Source organism: Mercenaria mercenaria, chromosome 10 (genome assembly GCF_021730395.1).
Source record: "Mercenaria mercenaria strain notata chromosome 10, MADL_Memer_1, whole genome shotgun sequence".
Taxonomy (NCBI): Eukaryota; Metazoa; Mollusca; class Bivalvia; order Venerida; family Veneridae; genus Mercenaria; species Mercenaria mercenaria.
The window spans coordinates 22,297,280-22,316,400 of NC_069370.1; the positions used below are offsets into that span (position 1 = coordinate 22,297,280).

The 19,121-nt window shown below is 34.9% G+C and overlaps 1 protein-coding gene across 1 annotated transcript in view; it reads left to right on the forward strand.

Moving 5' to 3' along the window:
• The window catches only part of LOC123559670 (uncharacterized), a 33,424-nt gene extending 14,739 nt beyond the window's left edge, over positions 1–18,685 (forward strand). The window contains exons 6-12 of the mRNA XM_053552501.1: positions 1,276–1,539; positions 5,545–5,609; positions 6,049–6,260; positions 13,553–13,702; positions 14,527–14,692; positions 16,909–17,118; positions 18,286–18,685. Of these exons, the coding sequence (XP_053408476.1) occupies positions 1,276–1,539; positions 5,545–5,609; positions 6,049–6,219 (500 nt within the window). The 3' untranslated portion in view covers positions 6,220–6,260; positions 13,553–13,702; positions 14,527–14,692; positions 16,909–17,118; positions 18,286–18,685. The remainder of the gene's footprint in view (positions 1–1,275; positions 1,540–5,544; positions 5,610–6,048; positions 6,261–13,552; positions 13,703–14,526; positions 14,693–16,908; positions 17,119–18,285) is intronic.
• The last annotated feature ends 436 nt before the right edge of the window (positions 18,686–19,121 follow it).

Genomic DNA, 19,121 nt, shown 5'->3' on the forward strand with positions numbered 1-19,121 from the left:
TGTTTTGTTATTGTTTATCAGAAATAAATTCATGAAGTGAAACAATACTGCTTTGTCTCATGTAAATATATACACAATGACGATCTTTTAAAAACGGGCAGTCAAAACTGTACTAGTCTGTGTAAATGGGTTCAATAAAGCGAAAAGTCGTTCGCGGGATTTACAGCTTTATATATCGTGCAAGTTAACCAATGAAAATCCGAGAAATTAATTTGCAGTATTATAAATTATTATTAAAATAAACCAATGTCTAAATACGTGAGGAGAAGGACTGCAATGCCTAGTGGATAAAGTAGACGATTTCATATCAATTACTCTTTAAAATTTGAATTCATTGGACTAGTTAGCCCAGTGTTGTTGGTGTGTCAATTGTGCTCCATTTTGTACTTGATGCAATGCCAAGAGAGTCATGCTTGTTTTTCGACGGCAGAGCAACATAATCGGGTAAATAAATTCCCGTTATTTCAGCTGTTTCTCTCATTTGCATCCTGTCTGTGTTTATACCTTCTGTACCTTCCGCATATTGCTATCATCAGGGGCCTCCGTGCCGGAGAGGTTAAGGTCGCTAGCTTCGAATCTATATCGCTATTTGACTTGAAATGTATTTGTGTGACTCTTGCCCCAACAAAAATATGCTATCATCGCTTCTCTTTGATTCTTCTCAGAGAATAATTTCTGAATGTCCCATGAAAACTAAACTTGTGCGAAACATCCCTATGGCTTTCTGTATCTCGCAACTAGAGTATATGTTGGAGTCATTCCACGTTCTATATAGAATATGATGACTATCAGGTGCTCCATTTTTACAAGATACTTTTGAAGTGTACACATCTCCTGGTCTCACTGGTTTGAAATTGGTTAGCTGGGTGACAATGAATTACGCTAACGTATGTAAGAACATTTAGGTGAAAGGTTGTACATATACGTTTTTATTACATTTTCAAAATGGATAGCTAATTTTATCTTAATGCGCTATATTTATTTTCCCGTCCACATGCATCAAAAAGTCTAAAACATTTTTGTAAAGTCATTATTTTTATTAAATAAACACTTATAATTATTTATGAATAGATAAAATATAAGCGTGTTGTATGAAATATTTGCAATCGGTGTCAATAAAAATGTTATTTCCAGTGTCTATGATTTTTGGGACAACCCTTGTATATGAGGTCCAAGCGAGCCTGTGAAGCCAGAAGCCAACAGGATATTAAGAATAAAATGTTATAAGTTCAACTAATTTGAAAAATGAAAATACTTTAAATGTTTTCTTTGCAGATTTACCCATCATAGGCATTGCAACAAAACTAGATACACAAAACCATGATTTTGAACAAAATTTTGAACATATGTATAGAGATACCAAATGTGAATACAAAGTGAAGGGGGTAGCACTGAGTCTAGAAATACAAGCGAATGCGGTGTTTCCTGTTGTGAATTACACAGACGATGAATATTTTCATGAAAAAAAGGACTTCTTAGCGCTTATAGCGTTAGATTTCATCATACAGAAGATTATGATTCACATTAAAGAGCTGAAAGGTAGGAGAGATAACAAGGTCTAAAAAAATTCGTTGTTTCCGGTTACATGCTAAAAAAAATAGGGTTAGTAGGTCGAATTTTTTTTCGGTGGGGGGAGGAGGGGTGAGTGTTTATTTTATTCAGTGAAACTTCTCGGAAATTGTTTTTATGTCAAAAATGAATACAAATGAAGGGGATATGCCTTAAGACAATCAGTAAGTTCATTTCTAACATCCCTGACAATGTTTTAAGCATAAAAAGTGCAGTTTTGCAAATTTTTGTTAAAAAGTTGAAAAAAAGTCTCCAAGGCCATAAAAACATTTAGGCTCGAGCCAAAAATTAGGTAGTTCGGGATACCGGAAACAAACAATATTTTTACGCCTAAACTAAACTTTAGGTACATATTCTTCAGTGTTCGGTCTCGCTTGAAATGGATGTCCTTAACAGCATATATTTCGTGTTCATTCTCCAACAAACAATGAAACTTTCTGTATTGTCGACTACACAGCCATTTTTTGTTTGCTATATTTAGCTTAAATGGAACGAAAATCCGATCTGGTATATATTGTATGACTTGCCTTGACAGAAAGAAACTTTTGAAACTGGTGGTATTTAGGTTAATTCTATGTATGATATATTAATATATTAATTCTAATTATTCTTTTATTAGTTTTTTATTTCGCCCATTTCTAATATTATCACGTAAATTTTCATGCAGTTTTGTATTTACCACTGTATAAAACCTACACTTTTGCTGTTCAGCCAAGAAACTTGGATTATATATCGACATAACGTTATCATTCATAATTTGTAATTTAAACATCTAATTCAATGATAATGGTGTGGCACATTCATTTTAAAATTAACTATGAAATTTCCAGACTATCCTAATTAATGGCTGTAAGTTCGTTGTCTGTTCCTATTAGCAGTTACTAATTTATCTACGTGCTACTTTTTGAAAACACCACACATGATTTTTCGGACTTCGTATCAAACGTTTTTAATTAACGGTGTAAACACTTATTGATTGTTAAAGTCTTCTATTATATTACTCAAGTTAATTTGGTTATTGTTGTATTTACTTTGTTTATTTCATATCGATTTTTTTATCATAATCTCGCAAGAGTGAATGCGTTGCATGTCATAAACAACTTTCCCGAAGAGGTTCTTCAAATGTAAAAGTTCATGTCTTGTACAAAGTTAAAAAAGACTTTGTATTCTGTTTGCTTCAAAAATCGTAAGTTCCATTTGCGGTTTTCGACCAATATGCTTAAATCCTTTAAGAACTATTTTTTGATAAAATGTATCAATCGGATAAAACATTTTCTAAAATGTGACATGCTTCTTCTTTGGTTATTTCCTTTGTTAGTTCATTAAAACGCCCAAACAGTATTGTGTGTCGCACTTATCATACTTGAGCCCTTTTTAAAGGTCAAAAAAACTTTTTAGTATCATGTGTAAATTTAGACAGCTGTGTAAAGGATTTTTAAAAAAATCTTTTGCAAACAAAGTTCAACAATGAGTGATGCAACATCGAGAAGAGGCACCTCGATCAAAGGGTAAATCACCATAGCGGTTAAAGGTCACCATGATTTATTTGTTGTTTTGAGGTTTCATTGCAATGAGGGTTGCTCGTTTTAAAGGCAAGATTAGGTTTTTCTTTGTACAGAATGTAAATATTATAGTTTTGAACTATTTATAATATTTTATGTTCATACTAAAATAGTTATTTTGAACTTTGTTATTATTAGCCGTAGTAAAAACCGAGACCACTTTCTTTGGTACAACATGGATGGTACCTGCAAAGTTTAATGGTGTATTTTGACACATCTATACCTGTTAATAATTTTAGTGGACTAAGAGTTTTTCGGGGAATTTCTTCCCTTTGTTGTCATTTTCCTTAGGACTTCAACAGTAAAGTTCTTTAAATTTTGCTCCCATCCTCTGATATTTGACTTTATCAAAACCTTTGGGGGCCTCCGTGGCCGAGTGGTTAAGGTTGCTGACTTCAAATCACTTGCCCCTCATCGATGTGGGTTCGAGCCTCACTCGGGGCGTTGAATTCTTCATGTGAGGAAGCCATCCAGCTGGCTTACGGAAGGTCGGTGGTTCTACCCAGGTGCCCGCTCGTGATGAAATAATGCACGGAGGGGCACCTGGGGTATTCCTTCACCATTAAAGCTGGAAAGTCGCCATATGACCTATCATGTGTCGGTGCGACGTTAAATCCAAAAAAAAAAAATATATCAAAACCTTTTACCAAAAATTCTAAGTTAAAAAGGGACATAACTCTGTCAAAATTCAAATCACAGTTATGAGGATTGATTTTCCTGGTGTAGACTTCGATAGTAAATAACTATTTTAAGTTTAAAGTCAATAGCTTTGATAGTAACAGAGACATTTGACTTTATCAAAACCTTTAACCAAAATTCTAATTTAAAAGGGGGCATTATTCTGTCAAATTCAAATCAGTGTTATAGGGATTGTTTTTCCCTGTGTAGACTTTAATATTTGACTTTATCAAAAATTTTAACCAAAAATTCTAAGTTAGAAAGGGGCATAATTCTATCAAAATTCAAACAGAGTAACGCAGATTGTTTTTCCTGATGTGGACTTCGATAGTAAATAATTATTTTAAGTTTCAAGTCAATAGCTTTGATAGTAACAGAGATATTTGACTTTATAAAAAAATTTAACCATAAATTCTAAGTTAAAAGGGGCATAATTCTATCAAAATTCAATCAGAGTTATGGGGATTATTTGTCCTGGTGTAGACTTCGATAGTAATTAACTATTATAAGTTTCAAGTCAGTATCTTTGATAGTAACAGAGATATTTGACTTTATCAAAAACTATAACCAAAAATGCTAAATTAGGAAGGGGCATAATTCTGTCAAAATTCAAATCAGAGTTATAGGGATTATTTCTCCTGGTGTAGACGTTTATAGTAAATAAGTATTTTAAGTTTCAAGTCAATACGTTTGATAGTAACAGAGATATTTGACTTTATCAAAAATTTTAACCAAAAATTCTAAGTTAAAAAGGGGCATAATTCTATCAAAATTCAAATCAGAGTAACGCAGATTGTTTTTCCTGGTGTGGACTTCGATAGTAAATAATTATTTTAAGTTTCAAGTCAATAGCTTTGATAGTAACAGAGATATTTGACTTTATCAAAAACTTTAACCTTAAATTCTAAGTTAAAAGGGGCATAATTCTATCAAAATTCAATCAGAGTTATGGGGATTATTTTTCCTGGTGTGGACTTCGATAGTAAATAACTATTATAAGTTTCAAGTCAATAGCTTTGATAGTAACAGAGATGCTTGACTTTATCAAAAACAATAACCAAAAATGCTAAATTAGAAAGGGGCATAATTCTGTAAAAATTCAATCAGAGTTATGGGGATTGTTCTTCCTTGTGTAGACTTTGATAGTAAATAAGTATTTTAAGTTTCAAGTCAATAGCTTTGACAGTAACAGAGATATTTGACTTTATCAAAAATTTTAACCAACGGAGACGCCGACGCCGGAGCGAATGCAATAGCTCTACTTTTTCTTCGAAATGTCGAGCTAAAAACAGGCACATCCAAATTTTATATCACCTACCGCATAGTGATGATATAATAACTCAAATCCTTTTGCCGTTATAAACTCTTTATCATATCGCGCATAATATAATTAAACTATGTTGAGACGGTCCCCTTGAAAAATCTATCGCCCTAGGTGTCCACAGTCCACGTAGACTTAATCCGTAAATGTCTATTATTGCTGTCATAACTAATGTCCTGACTTCTACAGTGCATTTATCATTTTTGTGTACCAGAACATCCACACAATTTTTTTGCGGACTGTACGTTATTCGAAACGTGTTTTGAAATAACGGCGTTAACACTTACGGTTGTTTTGTTAAACTTGTCACTTCTATTATAATTACATGCAACGTTATATGTGTTATTGTTGGTATTTAACTTTGTTTATTGATATCGATTTTTTCTAAATCAACCTACATTCTCTTTCGTACAGAGTGGAAAGCGTTGCATGATCATAAGGACATATGGTTCACCCGTAATGAAGAGGTTCTAAAGCTGGTAAAAGTTCTATGTCTTGTAAATTGTTGCAATAGCTGCGGTAAATAAATCTTTGTAGTTTGCTTGTTTTGATAGCTTCCAAGAGAAATCGTTACAGTGTAAACCATTTGCCGGGCTTTTCGAACCCATATCAGTGCTTTCGAAGTCAGCTGTTTGAGACACATAATTTTTTTTAAAGATTATCATATCGGATAAAATATTTTCCTATAAATGGCTGACATGCTTCCTTCTACCATTCTAAATGGTATGAATTTTGCGTTCTGTTATTCTCCTATCAAAAATGTCAAACAGCTATTGTTGTCGACATTATCAATACTTGAGCTGAATATTATTAAATGTTTTGTCAAAAAGAACTTTTTAAGTATACCATTGTGTAAAATATTCGAGACAGTTGATGTAACAGAAGATAATTTTAAAACATTCACTATCATTTCTTTAGACACAACCAAAGTTCAAAAATGAAGTGATGCAAATCATCGAGAAGGAGGACAACCTCGAATACTGTGTGTTGGAAAACCAAACGCCGGAAAATCTGCCTTCATTGATTCTATTCTGTCAACTGTTTCTGGCAGGGTTTCAAATCATGCAACTGGAGGGTTTGCTCGTTTGAAGCAAGAAGAAGAAGAAGGGTTTACTCCAGCTACAGAAAATGTAAACTATTTATAGTTCTTGCAACTAGTTTAGGGGTAATATGTTTTGCAATTTTCAATACTCAACAAATCTGTATATGTATCAGAAGCGACATTTAACTGTATGTATACTTTCACGAAAAGGATGACCCAGTATCGATCACCTGAGTGCTTTGTAGCTTTCCTTTTTTTGTTTGGTTTAACGACACAGTTTAAGTGATATGGCGACTTTCCAGTTTTAATGGTGAAGAAAGACTACAGCTCCACCTCAATGCATAATTTCATCACGAGGCTAGAGTCCACATCGGATATGATATTTCGTGGTTTAGTAAAGAACATTATTTATTCTTCTGTGAACGTATGTTGATTTAATTAACTCTAATATTGAGTAGATTTTATTCTGTCAACAGAGAAAACGCTTTGAAACATAAGAAGCACATGTTAGATCGCTCTTTCACTGTTAATGCAGTTGAAATTGTCAATTACAGACAATACTTTCACTTTTCTAAGTTCTGAGAAGCTCACGAAAAGACTTTTTAAAATTGAGTCTGCTACTATTAATCTTTAATGCGTTCTGTGCTTCAAAAGGGTATTGATTTTATTCGCTATCACAACAACAATCTTAAACTGCCATGTGAAAAATGTATCACCGTACTTCGACTCAGTGTGGTTCTTTTGAATCATGGAGTCCATCTAGTGTTTTTACAATCGAATTATGTTTAAGCCGGTGCTAGCGAATCACCGTCAGGTGGAACGTAATGATGACAGAAACATGATATGTACAATACACAGAAATGCTCAATGACATGCTTACTTACATGAAAAAAATCCACCAAAACTTACACGCCTTTGCAGAATACAAGGAAAGGAAGCAATAGAAACAAAGTTAAGAGCCGTGCAAAATAGGCCGAAACACAAACGTTAAAGCAGCTTAGTCCCAGAAGCTTTTAGATTTGTCTATCATTGAGTATTTCACTTGTTCCTTTGGAAACAGGCTACTCACACTTGCAGCTGACTAATTGGCACCAATACTGACATGTATATTCCAAACATCTTTAGACACTGGATCGGTACGGTACCTGCTGGTTGGAAAGAAGGCCTGATTACTCCCATCTACAAGAAAGACCCCCGGAACATCGCCTCTAACTATAGACCAGTTTCCCTCACTTCTGTTGTCAGCAAACTTCTAGAACACATCATCTTCAGCTCCACCATTAAACATCTAACCTCCAACAACATACTCACTCCTACCCTGCACGGATTCCGCTCAAAACGATCTTGCGAGACTCTGCTCATCTCTACCATCCTGGGTATAGCCAAGAATCTCAAATCCGGAAAAGATCAGGTGGACGTCATACTTTTGGACTTTGCAAAAGCTTTTGACAAGGTCCCATTTCAACGTCTCTTACTTAAACTAAATTTCTACGGCATCCGTAATAACACGCTTCAGTGGATATCATCTTTCCTAAACAACAGCAAGTCCTTGTAGAGGGGAGTTCATCAGAAAAACTTGAAGTTCTTTCAGGAGTACCTCAGGAAACAGTTTCGGGACCCCTCTTATTCCTGTTATACAACGATCTTCCCACTGTTTGTCAGTCGTTTCAAGCCAACCTGTTTGCTGATGATACGGTACTGTATAAACACATCCGCAACGATGAAGATGCCACCAAGCTCCAAGAAGACCTCACAGCTCTGGAGGCCTGGGAGTCCAAGTGGCAGATGAGCTTACATCCTGATAAATGTACCGTGCTGAGGATTACAACAAACAAACGTCACTGTCGGGAGACGAGCTACTATCTCCATGGTCAGCGTCTCCATGTTAACGACAGGGCCAAGTACCTTGGCGTAACCCTCAGCGACGACCTTCAATGGGAGAAGCACACTCAAGCAACAGCAGACAAGGCATCACGTACACTTGGATTTCTTCGTCGCAACCTGAGAGATTGCAGCAAAACGGTCCGCGACACCACCTACAAATCAATGGTGCGACCTACAATGGAATATACTGCAGCTTCCTTGGACGCTTACAAGCTGAAGTTGTCAATCGTCTTGACAAAGTCCAGCGTCGTGCCGCCAGATACGCGTGTAACAACTACACTGACAGGACTCCGGGATGCGTCACAGCAATGGTTAATGGACTCGGCTAGGAACCTCTTCAAGAGCGCCGAAGAATCTTACGATTGACCATGCTCTTCAAGATCTCCCACAACTTAGCGGATATTCCAGAGGCAGCACAGATTGTCAGAGGCAGCGACAGCAGAACTAGGGGTTCCAGGAGGCTATTTCTCCCATACACGAACGTCACTGCGTATAACCAGTCCTTTCCCAGGTCGATACAGGACCGCTTGCCAACCACGGTCACGGACAACACAGACAGCGAGGCCTTCAAGGCTGCTCTCCATGCCTCGGTAGCAGCCCCGCCTCTGTACTCAGTGTAGGCAGCTCATGTGTGTACCATAGTACATAACTGTACAGCCTTTAGAGATGTGACTGTCTTGCCCCAACCCAACCGTGGACAAAGTACAATCCCGTTATTGGAGTCCTGTCCTGTACACGAAAGAATAAGAAGAAACAAAAACAAAGAGGAAAGTGAAGCGTACAATTCGAAGGGGGCTGAATACTAAACATGTGGTTTGTCTCAAGCCAGTGATATATATTTTATTTTGACAAAAGCTTTAATAATTTCATTGAATATATTGGAAAAATTGTCACGACCCACAATCTTACAACGTTTGCATATAACATCTCTAATATTTGATACGCCTTGTCTAGATTACTATATAATATATAAGATGAAAAGTAAGGGCAGATTTCCCGAAAGCACAGCACCACAAACACAGCCATAGAGCCATACATCGCAAATTAGTCCCGCAAGAAGAAGAAACTGTAACGAAAAAATATAGTGAGCGGGTTGCTTAAAAATTCCAACAACAAGTACATTTTAATGTTATGCAAAATAGAAAAGAAAAAAGTGTGGGAGTGTTTGGGTGGGGGAGGGGGCAAAGATGAATACTCAACACGGAAAGTCACGTTAATAACACGCTATCTCCCTACACTACCAGAGCAGCGCAAACACACTCACACAAGACACACACACGCGCGCGCGCAAACGCAGGCGCACACGCACACACATACATACACACACGCGTATACACAAACACAGAGAGAGAGGGAGAGAGAGAAAAAGAGAGAAAGAGAGAGAGAGCAAACAGGCAGGAAAAAACAACATGGGATGCAACGCCTAAGGACTGCCGGCGACCAAAATTATGGTATGCACAATAACGTACTCATAGTACAAGGAGAAAGGGTACAAATGCAAGGGGGTGATTGGGGAAAGAAACGCTTTCAACAAACAAGAAAACATACGCAACACAAAATCCGAGACTTGAAATACGGGCACCGCATTGGAACGGTCAGTAACCTGCCTAAGGGAAACTAGGGTTTAAAGGCGTTACGCGCATGCCAACATAGCACTTACCCTACTTTCAAAAAGTTAGACAAGGCAGTGTAAATAAAATAACTGCCCGCTAAGAAAGGCTCTAGCATTAGTTACAAAATACCAGATCATATAAAGTTAAACATATATATAGGGTTAATCTAAGGTATAATTAAAGTAAAGTAAAAGTCAAAACCAATGTACTCAACAACTTGTCGGAAATCAGAGAACAAAGAGTCTAACTTTTAACGGCATGACTAAGGAGCTGCAAGACAAAAATCCACCCCTCCGTCCGTTTTTGTAGGATTTAGGAGACTCTTTCACTTTTTTAGTCGTCGCACCAACAAATAGAAAAGCGTAGTTACAAACTGTAGAGGGGTCAACTGCTCATAACGATTTTCGCATTATATCCTCTTTTAATAAAAATGTTTACACATTTTACAAATATTTGATTAAAATAAGCATTATGCTTAATAATTCCGAATTTTATTAACTACATACCCATAGTATGCGGGGTGTGTAACTTCAAGTTTTAGAAGTTTATTAAGGTTTGTGTTATATTTCTTTAAAAGTTCGGACGACCTGTAGTAAAATGTATTGAAAGCTTTCCGCAGTTTATGATATCGGTAACCCTGTTGTAATAACTTGTTTGGTAATATGCAGATTTCTATCAGTAAAATCCTGTAATTTTGAGCAAGCCCTTGCAAAGTTCCGGAATAGTTTTATGTCTTCCTACCGAAATATTTCTGTTCTACGTATTGAGCCGTACCGAATTTCTAAGACTGACACTGTGACAGTAGAATAAAAATCGCGCTTCTTCTAAGAATCAAGCTCAAATAAGATTGCGCGAGCAACCCCTGCTATACTACTCGCCAGAGATTGAGACTTCCTAGAATCCAGTTATTTACTTCGACCGAAAATTGAACTGCGCTAAATACTCGTCCTTACCGTCTCTTATCCCGAGGTTTCAGTTTAGACCATTATTATTGATATTTCCGTAGTTATGAGTACTGTTTACTGGGCCCAATCCTAGAAACAAACCGTGGGAACTCACACCCTAATTGGAATTATCTTTGGGTAAGTTTGCGCCGCTACTTTATGTAACGTGAACATTGTCAATCTGATTATGCAAATTATTTAATTTATTTTCTTACTCTGCTAAAGAAATTCTTACTTAAGTTTTAACAAACCTCTTTGTGACTAATAGCTTATATCAGTCACTATTTTTTCCAAATCATTTTGAACAGTTTCTCTATCTCCGGAGTTATCTGATAGGGCATTAACGCGTGGGATACACATAAAACTTTCCTTTTCTACCCGAATACAACCATTATGATCACTTTGTACTGATTCACAATCACTTACGTCCATCATGTAGGATATCACTGACTCTTAAAGATTTTTATCTGATTCTTCCATTATCAGAAAGTACCACCCGTACTAGGTAAAGATTACGCGATCAGCATTAAAGATTCTTAGAATTTCAAATGATTATTCATGGCATTAGAATTTCCGATGTTAATATACCGTCCACCGCTGCCACCAAACTTCTATCGAACCCCTCGTTGAGCGTTGGCATGCTAACTCTAGAAGGGTGCTACGTTAGTCAAATACCGGACCGGTACTTTCCCAAGATAATTATAGGAAATTATAAACGGAGGCAATTTTAAAGCTTAACTTTAATATTTATAAATTACAGAAATATTGAACAAAACACTAGCATGGCATTGCATCAGTTACGTATCAAGATATAGAATAAAACGGAAATATAATGAAATGTTAAAAATACAACTCATATAATAGCCAGTTGTGCGTTTACCGTACGAAAACCGTCCGTGTTCGATATTGTTAAAATGTTGCGCCGTTACTACTTGTATACTGCGAGACTGTGACGACACTTCTGAGAGTGAATTGAAGTAATGACGGCTCCAAAACAAGGAACTGGTTACACTCTACCAATTCAGATCCTTCTTTATTTCATATAAACAATGAAATCTTGAAACCTCATTTTAAGTTCTTTAGAGCTTTTCAATGATATGAAAACCATATAATTATGGTCATTTTGTATGACATGTCTTCTTATCAAAAAATGAAAAATATTGACATGTTATGTTACACATAAGAAAAATAATCTGTTCTGAAAAACATCACCCCCTTAAAATGCTCCCTTGAAAATAGCCATTTAGCAATTATGCGTATGTAGACATTTTCTCAAAGAATAAAACTAATACCTGGAAATTCGCAATGAAAATGGTCTTGATCTTTTCTCAATACCATAAGCAATAAAAGTAAGCCAAAAATATAAATGTGACTCATTATACCAGATTTCATCCATAGCATGGAACTACATTTTGGACTACTCCACATGTAACACTGAGTAGTCACTTCTTGTTTGGTGTAATCAGTCCTTTAAGGAAATTAATTTTCATTTACTACAGAAGTGTTGTTTCTCTTAAATTGTACCAGTAACCTAAATACATGAAAAATACCAGTTTCAGTTTGATAAAATCAATCTTTAAGTTTTACGTTTTTTTTCAGTAATATATGCTAGTGCGCCAAATTTCCTTCAAAATAGCTGTCGTGACATAATTTATGACCACTTTTCCTTGATGGGGTTTATTTTTGCCACATTTTATCATTTTTAAATCTAAACTGCTCTAAGATCACCCACTTTTACTATAAAATATACCCAATCTCACCTCTGAAACCTAAACTTTAGCAATATGAAGTCAGTTAATATGCATTTTTAGAAAAAAAAATACACCCTAAACAGTGAAATTGAAATATTTTTGTTGTTTTCTACACGTTCTCTGCAAAATTTCACTGCCACTGTCGTTTTCTATCATAATCTGACCAAACTAACCCATGTACAGCCACATTTGAATAAGTTTCACTTTTTACCTCTGCTCAACTTGTAGTTACTCAACATTACACTTTTATTTTTATGATTTCAAGCAACAAACATAATATGAAAGGATGTTTCGGGAATATTTCGTAGTTGAATCACATTTATTATCACGTTTCATCGGTTGAAAGAAACGTAAATCAGTTGAATAGCAGAAAACTAGCATTAACATCATAAATAAACACTGCCAATTTCAAGCACAATCTGAATATTTCGATTGCGAATGACAATGCACATTAAAATTAAATTCTGGAGGATAGTATAGAAAACGAAATAATGGGTCGTTACAAAATATAAATTTGGTAATGTTTTGAAGTCCACTACAACTAAGGTTTGATCCTTACACCTTTTCAATAGTTTGATTATATTTTTGATTAACAGCAAAAAATCACTGTAATCACTTCTAAATTAATAAATGTTCCTTAGATTACCAGTTGTCAGCTTAAAAATAAAACGGTGATTAAGTTATGCCGGTATTTGTCTGAAGAAGCAGATGAACACATGCTGAAAACAACTTTCTCCAGTGATGAAAAGGTGTCATATAGCAGTTTCTTTTTCAATTTAATCTTAGTGATAGAGAACTGTAACAAAACCTTACGTATACCCTACTGCAAGATTCTATTCTTGATTGTTTTACTAGATTGAAACCCGTGCTCAAGCATGCACTTGATTTTCGCTTTATGCGTGTTCGACAGAAAACTTTTTTTTGGTTCTCTAAACGATTGCTTGCAGCGTGTCTAACAAATGTATAACTTTAAAACGTGTTATATATAGAAGGAAATTATGGTGAAAAGCAAACAAAATGCTTATTTTGATAACGTGAATAACTGCAGTGTATATTTCCCTTCGATAACGTGTCTATATAGTAAAATGGAATAGATGTTAAACAGAATGTTATATGTAGCAACACACAGTTTTGTCTAGTGTGACCAAACTGATTGAAGATGTAAATTGATTCAATATTATTTTCCAGTTCAATCCTCATCAACTTAAAACTGGAATCGACGGGAAGAGAAAAACGCAATTGTATTTCTGTGATATGCCAGGAATGCATGAAAAGAACAAACTAAATGTTGAGCAAGTAAAATACATCCTCGAAGGACATGTTCCGAGTCGATACGAGGTAAACAAAATAATATACTGCTTAAAGGTGGTTAATAAGATTTTGTTAGTCGAAAATTCAATAAATGATCATATACACATACATTTTGTATTTCTGTTCACTGCTTAATACATGTTGTATTTTCACTGGAGGTTTTTTTAATTGGTCTTCCTGTCCTGGTTGCCCAACCAAAATATGATTATTTTGGTACATAAATTTGATAAACATACTTTGCTGAAGAAGTCATATTAATATAAGAGATATTGTACTATATTTGTCAAATATTTACATTGACAAATATACGTTTAGCCGAAATTCATTAGAAATGCAAGTTTGCAGAAATATTATTACCTATCTTGGCTACGCAACCAGGATAGATTACACGTTGTTTTAAAACTTGCGTTTTTGTTCAAATTGTTGAAATGTCCAAATATCTATCAAATGCAAATGTAAAAGTAGAATTTGAATTGAAATCAAAATCATTAGTCCATTTTTAAATACTTTAATATTAAAAGGAGTAATCACAAAATTTCATACGAAAATAATAAAACATACATTTCCCATAGAGATCTATGAAATGGGACCTTTTGTACTTTAAATATAGATATTTTCATTGATCCTCAGAACGCAATAGCACATGAAAGCTGGTGAGTAGGACTTAACAGCAAATCAATTTAGGTGATCATTTGAGAGGGCATTATTTTTGGACCCATTTCCCCTGTAGATTGTTTACCGGGCAAGCTAGAGGCCTTTAGATACTTTAGGTAAGGAAATTGCCGTCGAAAGTAAAGTGAAATAATAACGATTTGCAGCTCTTGTTTTTACCTCTGGTATTTCAATTGCAGATGATTCAAGGTATATGTGAAGATGATGAGGACTTCATAAAAGAGCCTGAAAAATCAAACAAGATACATTTGGTTTGTTTTATAGTTGACGGAGCAAACGTGGATGCCATTGAAAAATGGGAAATAGAATATTTTAAACAACTAAAAAAACTTCTGATGAGAAAAGGTAACTAAAATTACCGAGGCCTGTATGATAAATTAAAGATCGAAGCTAAAAGCACATGCATCCGGTAACGGGCTGCTTAAAACTTTATACCCCAGATAAAACCTTTAACTAAATCGGGTAGAAATGTCATTTAGTCTGTTACTTTTTGTTGGGTTTAACGTCTCAAAGACACAATTATAAGTCATATTGAGAGTTTTCAGCTTTTCACAGTGGAGACTAGAACCAATGACCTCCCGTAAGCCAGGCGGGTTGCTTCCTGAAATGAGACTCAATAGTCCCCTAAGAGACGCTCGAACCCACATCAATGAGGAGCAAGTGATTTACGTCAGCAACCTTAATCACTTGGCCACGGAGGTCCCATAATCTCTTAAAACAACAAAATTGATTCTTAACAAAGTTATCCGCTAGACAGTTTATGATCCTTGGGACAGAGTTTTGATCAGCTCAACGACAGGTTATTTGTGACTTGATATTTTTTAGTAAATAAAATATAAAAAGTTCCTTAAGTAATAGCATACGTTTTGATTGAGTCTGTTCATGAGAGGCAATAGAATATGCATAACTCCTCACGGATCAGTTATGTCCTGTCTTCGCAACCTAGTAGTGCCTTAAAATAAAAGTAAGATAAGGCTTTTCCATTGTTGAATGTTTTATTTGAATTGCAGAGATGTTGAACGAACTGTGTGTCACCATTTGTTATGTATATCTGTAACAACATTTGGGGATTTCTTGCTTAATCTCGCTCAAATTTTCAAATTCTTGTACGTAAGGATGCCACATAGCTTAGGTGGTGTAAATAAGATGTATGTAAGGATGCCACATAGCTTAAATGCTTAGGTATCCGCTCCTGCCTGAAAAAGTGTTCGAAGGGACTTTGCATCAATTATAAGTAAAAAGTCTACGTTTTCTTTTCTCATTAAACCGAGTCAGCTGTTGTTTTGCTTGGTTGCGTTTTATGCTTCATCTTACTAAGGATTTTTTTCTACGATTTTATTTTTTGTCCATGGGCATATAGCGATTGAAGTGCCCAGTTGTCTGTCCGTATTAACCAGATTGCCTACAGCCAACATTAATGACCCGATTTAGTTCATACCCAAACTCAACTAGTGGCAAGAACTACAAACTGACCTATATAGATGACCTTGACCCTTATATGACCTTCATCGTCAACTTAAAACCTTAAACACAAATTTTATGGTCCTACAACCCGCAAAATGACCCAATGTACTTATTTAACCTTGTGGCAAAACCTACAAACTGACTTGTTATAGATGATTATAAACTTCAAATGGCATTCACCTTCAAACTTGAAACCTTAATAAACAACATTTTAGTCCATCAGCCCGCTTTAATATGCCAGTTCAGTTCATAGTCACATGGCATGACCTACAAACTAACCTATATATAGATGACCTTGACCTTCATATGATCTTTACCTTAAACGTAAAAACCTCAAATAAACAGGGGCCCGCTTGTGATGAAATAATGCTTTGAGGCGCACCTGGGGTCTTCCTCCACCATCAAAGCTAGAATGTCGCCATATGACCAATAATTGAGTCGGTGTAACGTTAAACGCAACTAAAAATAAAATCAAATAAATAACATCTTTGGTCATATACCCGGGGCATGATTTTGCGTTTTGAAAATGCAGTTCATTGTTTCTTAAATATATTTGTGTCACTTAAAACCAAGTAAAGAAATGGAATAGAACTGAAAGGCTATGACATGTTTTAGCCATTTTCTTTGTCACAGTGGTTACTATGAAAATAATTAGTAGTGGATGTGGTGATTTTTAGTTATATTCGATGTCATTATGATAACTAAAACTATATTTAAAAAATGAAAGTTGTTGTGTGTTGTAGGTACATGTATTTCCTTGGTCGTCGATGTCAATAAGAACAGAATTGACATTTAAAGCGATTATTCATTTTAAATATTTTCTTTTCCATTGTGGTAGTTATGAAAAGAAATGGAATTGAAGTTTAAGTTATTTAAGGTATTTCTTTTTCCGTAGTGGAAATTAGGAAACATAACACTGACTATGCATTTAAGGTATCTCCATTGTCATTGCGGTAACAAAGAGAAGAAATAAAATTGAAAAATGGTAATGTTTTCAGATATTTCTTTTCTAACGTTGGGATCTAAGAAAGTATATTTTCATTTATCGCATTGGTAACTAACAAAAGAAATTAAATTGAAATTGATAATGTTTTTAGGAATAGCGTTTGCCACAGTGGTTACTAAGATAGATCAACTTGATAAGACACTCGGACTGGACTGCGACACACCATATATGAAATCATGCCTGCAAGAATGTTTACAACAGATAGAGAAAACATTCGGCTTAAGAAGAAGCGTCGTTTTTCCCGTTCGAAATTATGTACATGAGCGAAGTGTTCAACCAAGTACAGATGCTTTGCTTTGTGGTAACTTTCAGTTTTCTACCATTTTATTTTGACTAAAACATACATACGAAAGCAATATCATAATAATACATAGTTACATTTTCAAATGGACTGGACCATGACTTTCACCTCAGTAAAGTATCCTCTTCAGGCTTTAATTACACGTTCCGTCTTAACATAGATGTTTGAATACGCTTGTACAAAATAGAATGTCTCAGCAATTAAATAGCACCTGTTAAAAAGTTATCAGATCTATAAGAAAACATAAATTAGGGTTTATAATCAAATCTTGAATTGGCCTAGGTCAAGACCGTTCGGGAAAACAAGATTGCCATGACAATAATGACGACAAGAAAAATATAAAGAAGAAAGAATACAGTCAACATGAAAATAACATTCAATGATTTTGAGCAATGTTTATCATCGGCTAGTTCTGAAGAACATTTAGAGAAGCAACTTCTATTTGTTCGGATATTGTCTACATTTAATTTGGAAATACTTGGTGTCAAATTAAGATACTCGGAGTCAAATTAAGAAAACCATACTTCTTTCCAATGAAATTGTATCATGGAAACAGAAAATGATACCATTATTCTGTGATGGGTCTTTAACAGATAGGAGGTCAAGTAGTAAATTTTATGAAATAGGGAATTTCGATCAGAACTATTTCTGAAAAATATTGTCTCACGATGACGATTCAATCCAACCACTTTTTAAGAAAAATCACCCCACAAACCACAACTCTATAGCAGTGTATGTATGGTTGTGTACACAATATATTCACAAAAATACATAGACAAAGTAAATCATAAAGCCAACCTGGAAAACAAATAAAGGGAAACAGTGGGGTTAGCCTTAAAACGGTCGATTGCAAAATCGTCACTGTAAAGCTGTAAATCAATTAAGGGTGCAGACCAAACGTCACTTTAAACCCATCACGTTCCAAAGTCAAATGTAAAAAGTTTCACCCGTCAAGTGGTGGAGTAGAATCCCGACACGAAGAAGTTTCTCTGCTAGATGTTCAACAATGGATGTAAAATTCCTGAATGCAAGTGCAGGACATGTTTGGTCGAAGTAACTCCTGGCGTCTGTTATGGAGTCAACCTCGGCCACTTGTTATCTTGATCAGTCATCTTTTATAGTTTACAAGATGTATAATTTGTTTAACGATGTCTTGTCTCGTTTCAGACGTGCTTCGCGAAATAGTAAACCTGGCAGCTGGAAGATGAAGATTTTTTTGAATATACTAAAGTGAACCTTTGTCGGGCTGTATTTAAAAGAGAGATTGATTTTGAGTCGATGTAAACAATAAAGCGCACATGCAGTGACAACATTTTTGGCTTGAAGACGGAAACAAAACAGTATATTTATTACACGTATAACAATTCATTTCTGTGTAATACGTTCAGATGTACACAATAAAGCTAACTACAATGTATAAGTAAATTTTTCATGAAGTAATGCTCATCAAATACATACGTCATCTTTTGTTCATTCAAACGTTCAGGCAGTTCAAGTATAAAGCAGGAGTATGGCATGTCAAACGTATGTTATTATTATTGTATGTTTGTTATTGTTATTCAATGTCTTGTCATTCATATTCTAAAAATCATTATTGTTATTCTATATTTCGTTATTCTTATTGTATCTTTGATATTGTTATTCAATGTCGTGTCCAGAATATGAATGACACGGCATTGAATAACAATATCAAAGATACAATAAGAATAACGAAATATAAAATAACAATAATGACTTTTACCATAAGAATATCAAACATACAATAAGAATAACGGCATATACAATAACAATGGTAAGACTTATAATATGAATGACATGACATTGAATAACAATATCAAAGATACAATAACAATAACGAAACATAGAATAACAATAATGACTTTTACCATAAGAATAACGACATATACAATAACAATAGCAAATTTTAAAATATGAATGACAAGACATTGAATAACAATAACAAACATACAGTATTAATGTAATAACATACATATATAATTTAG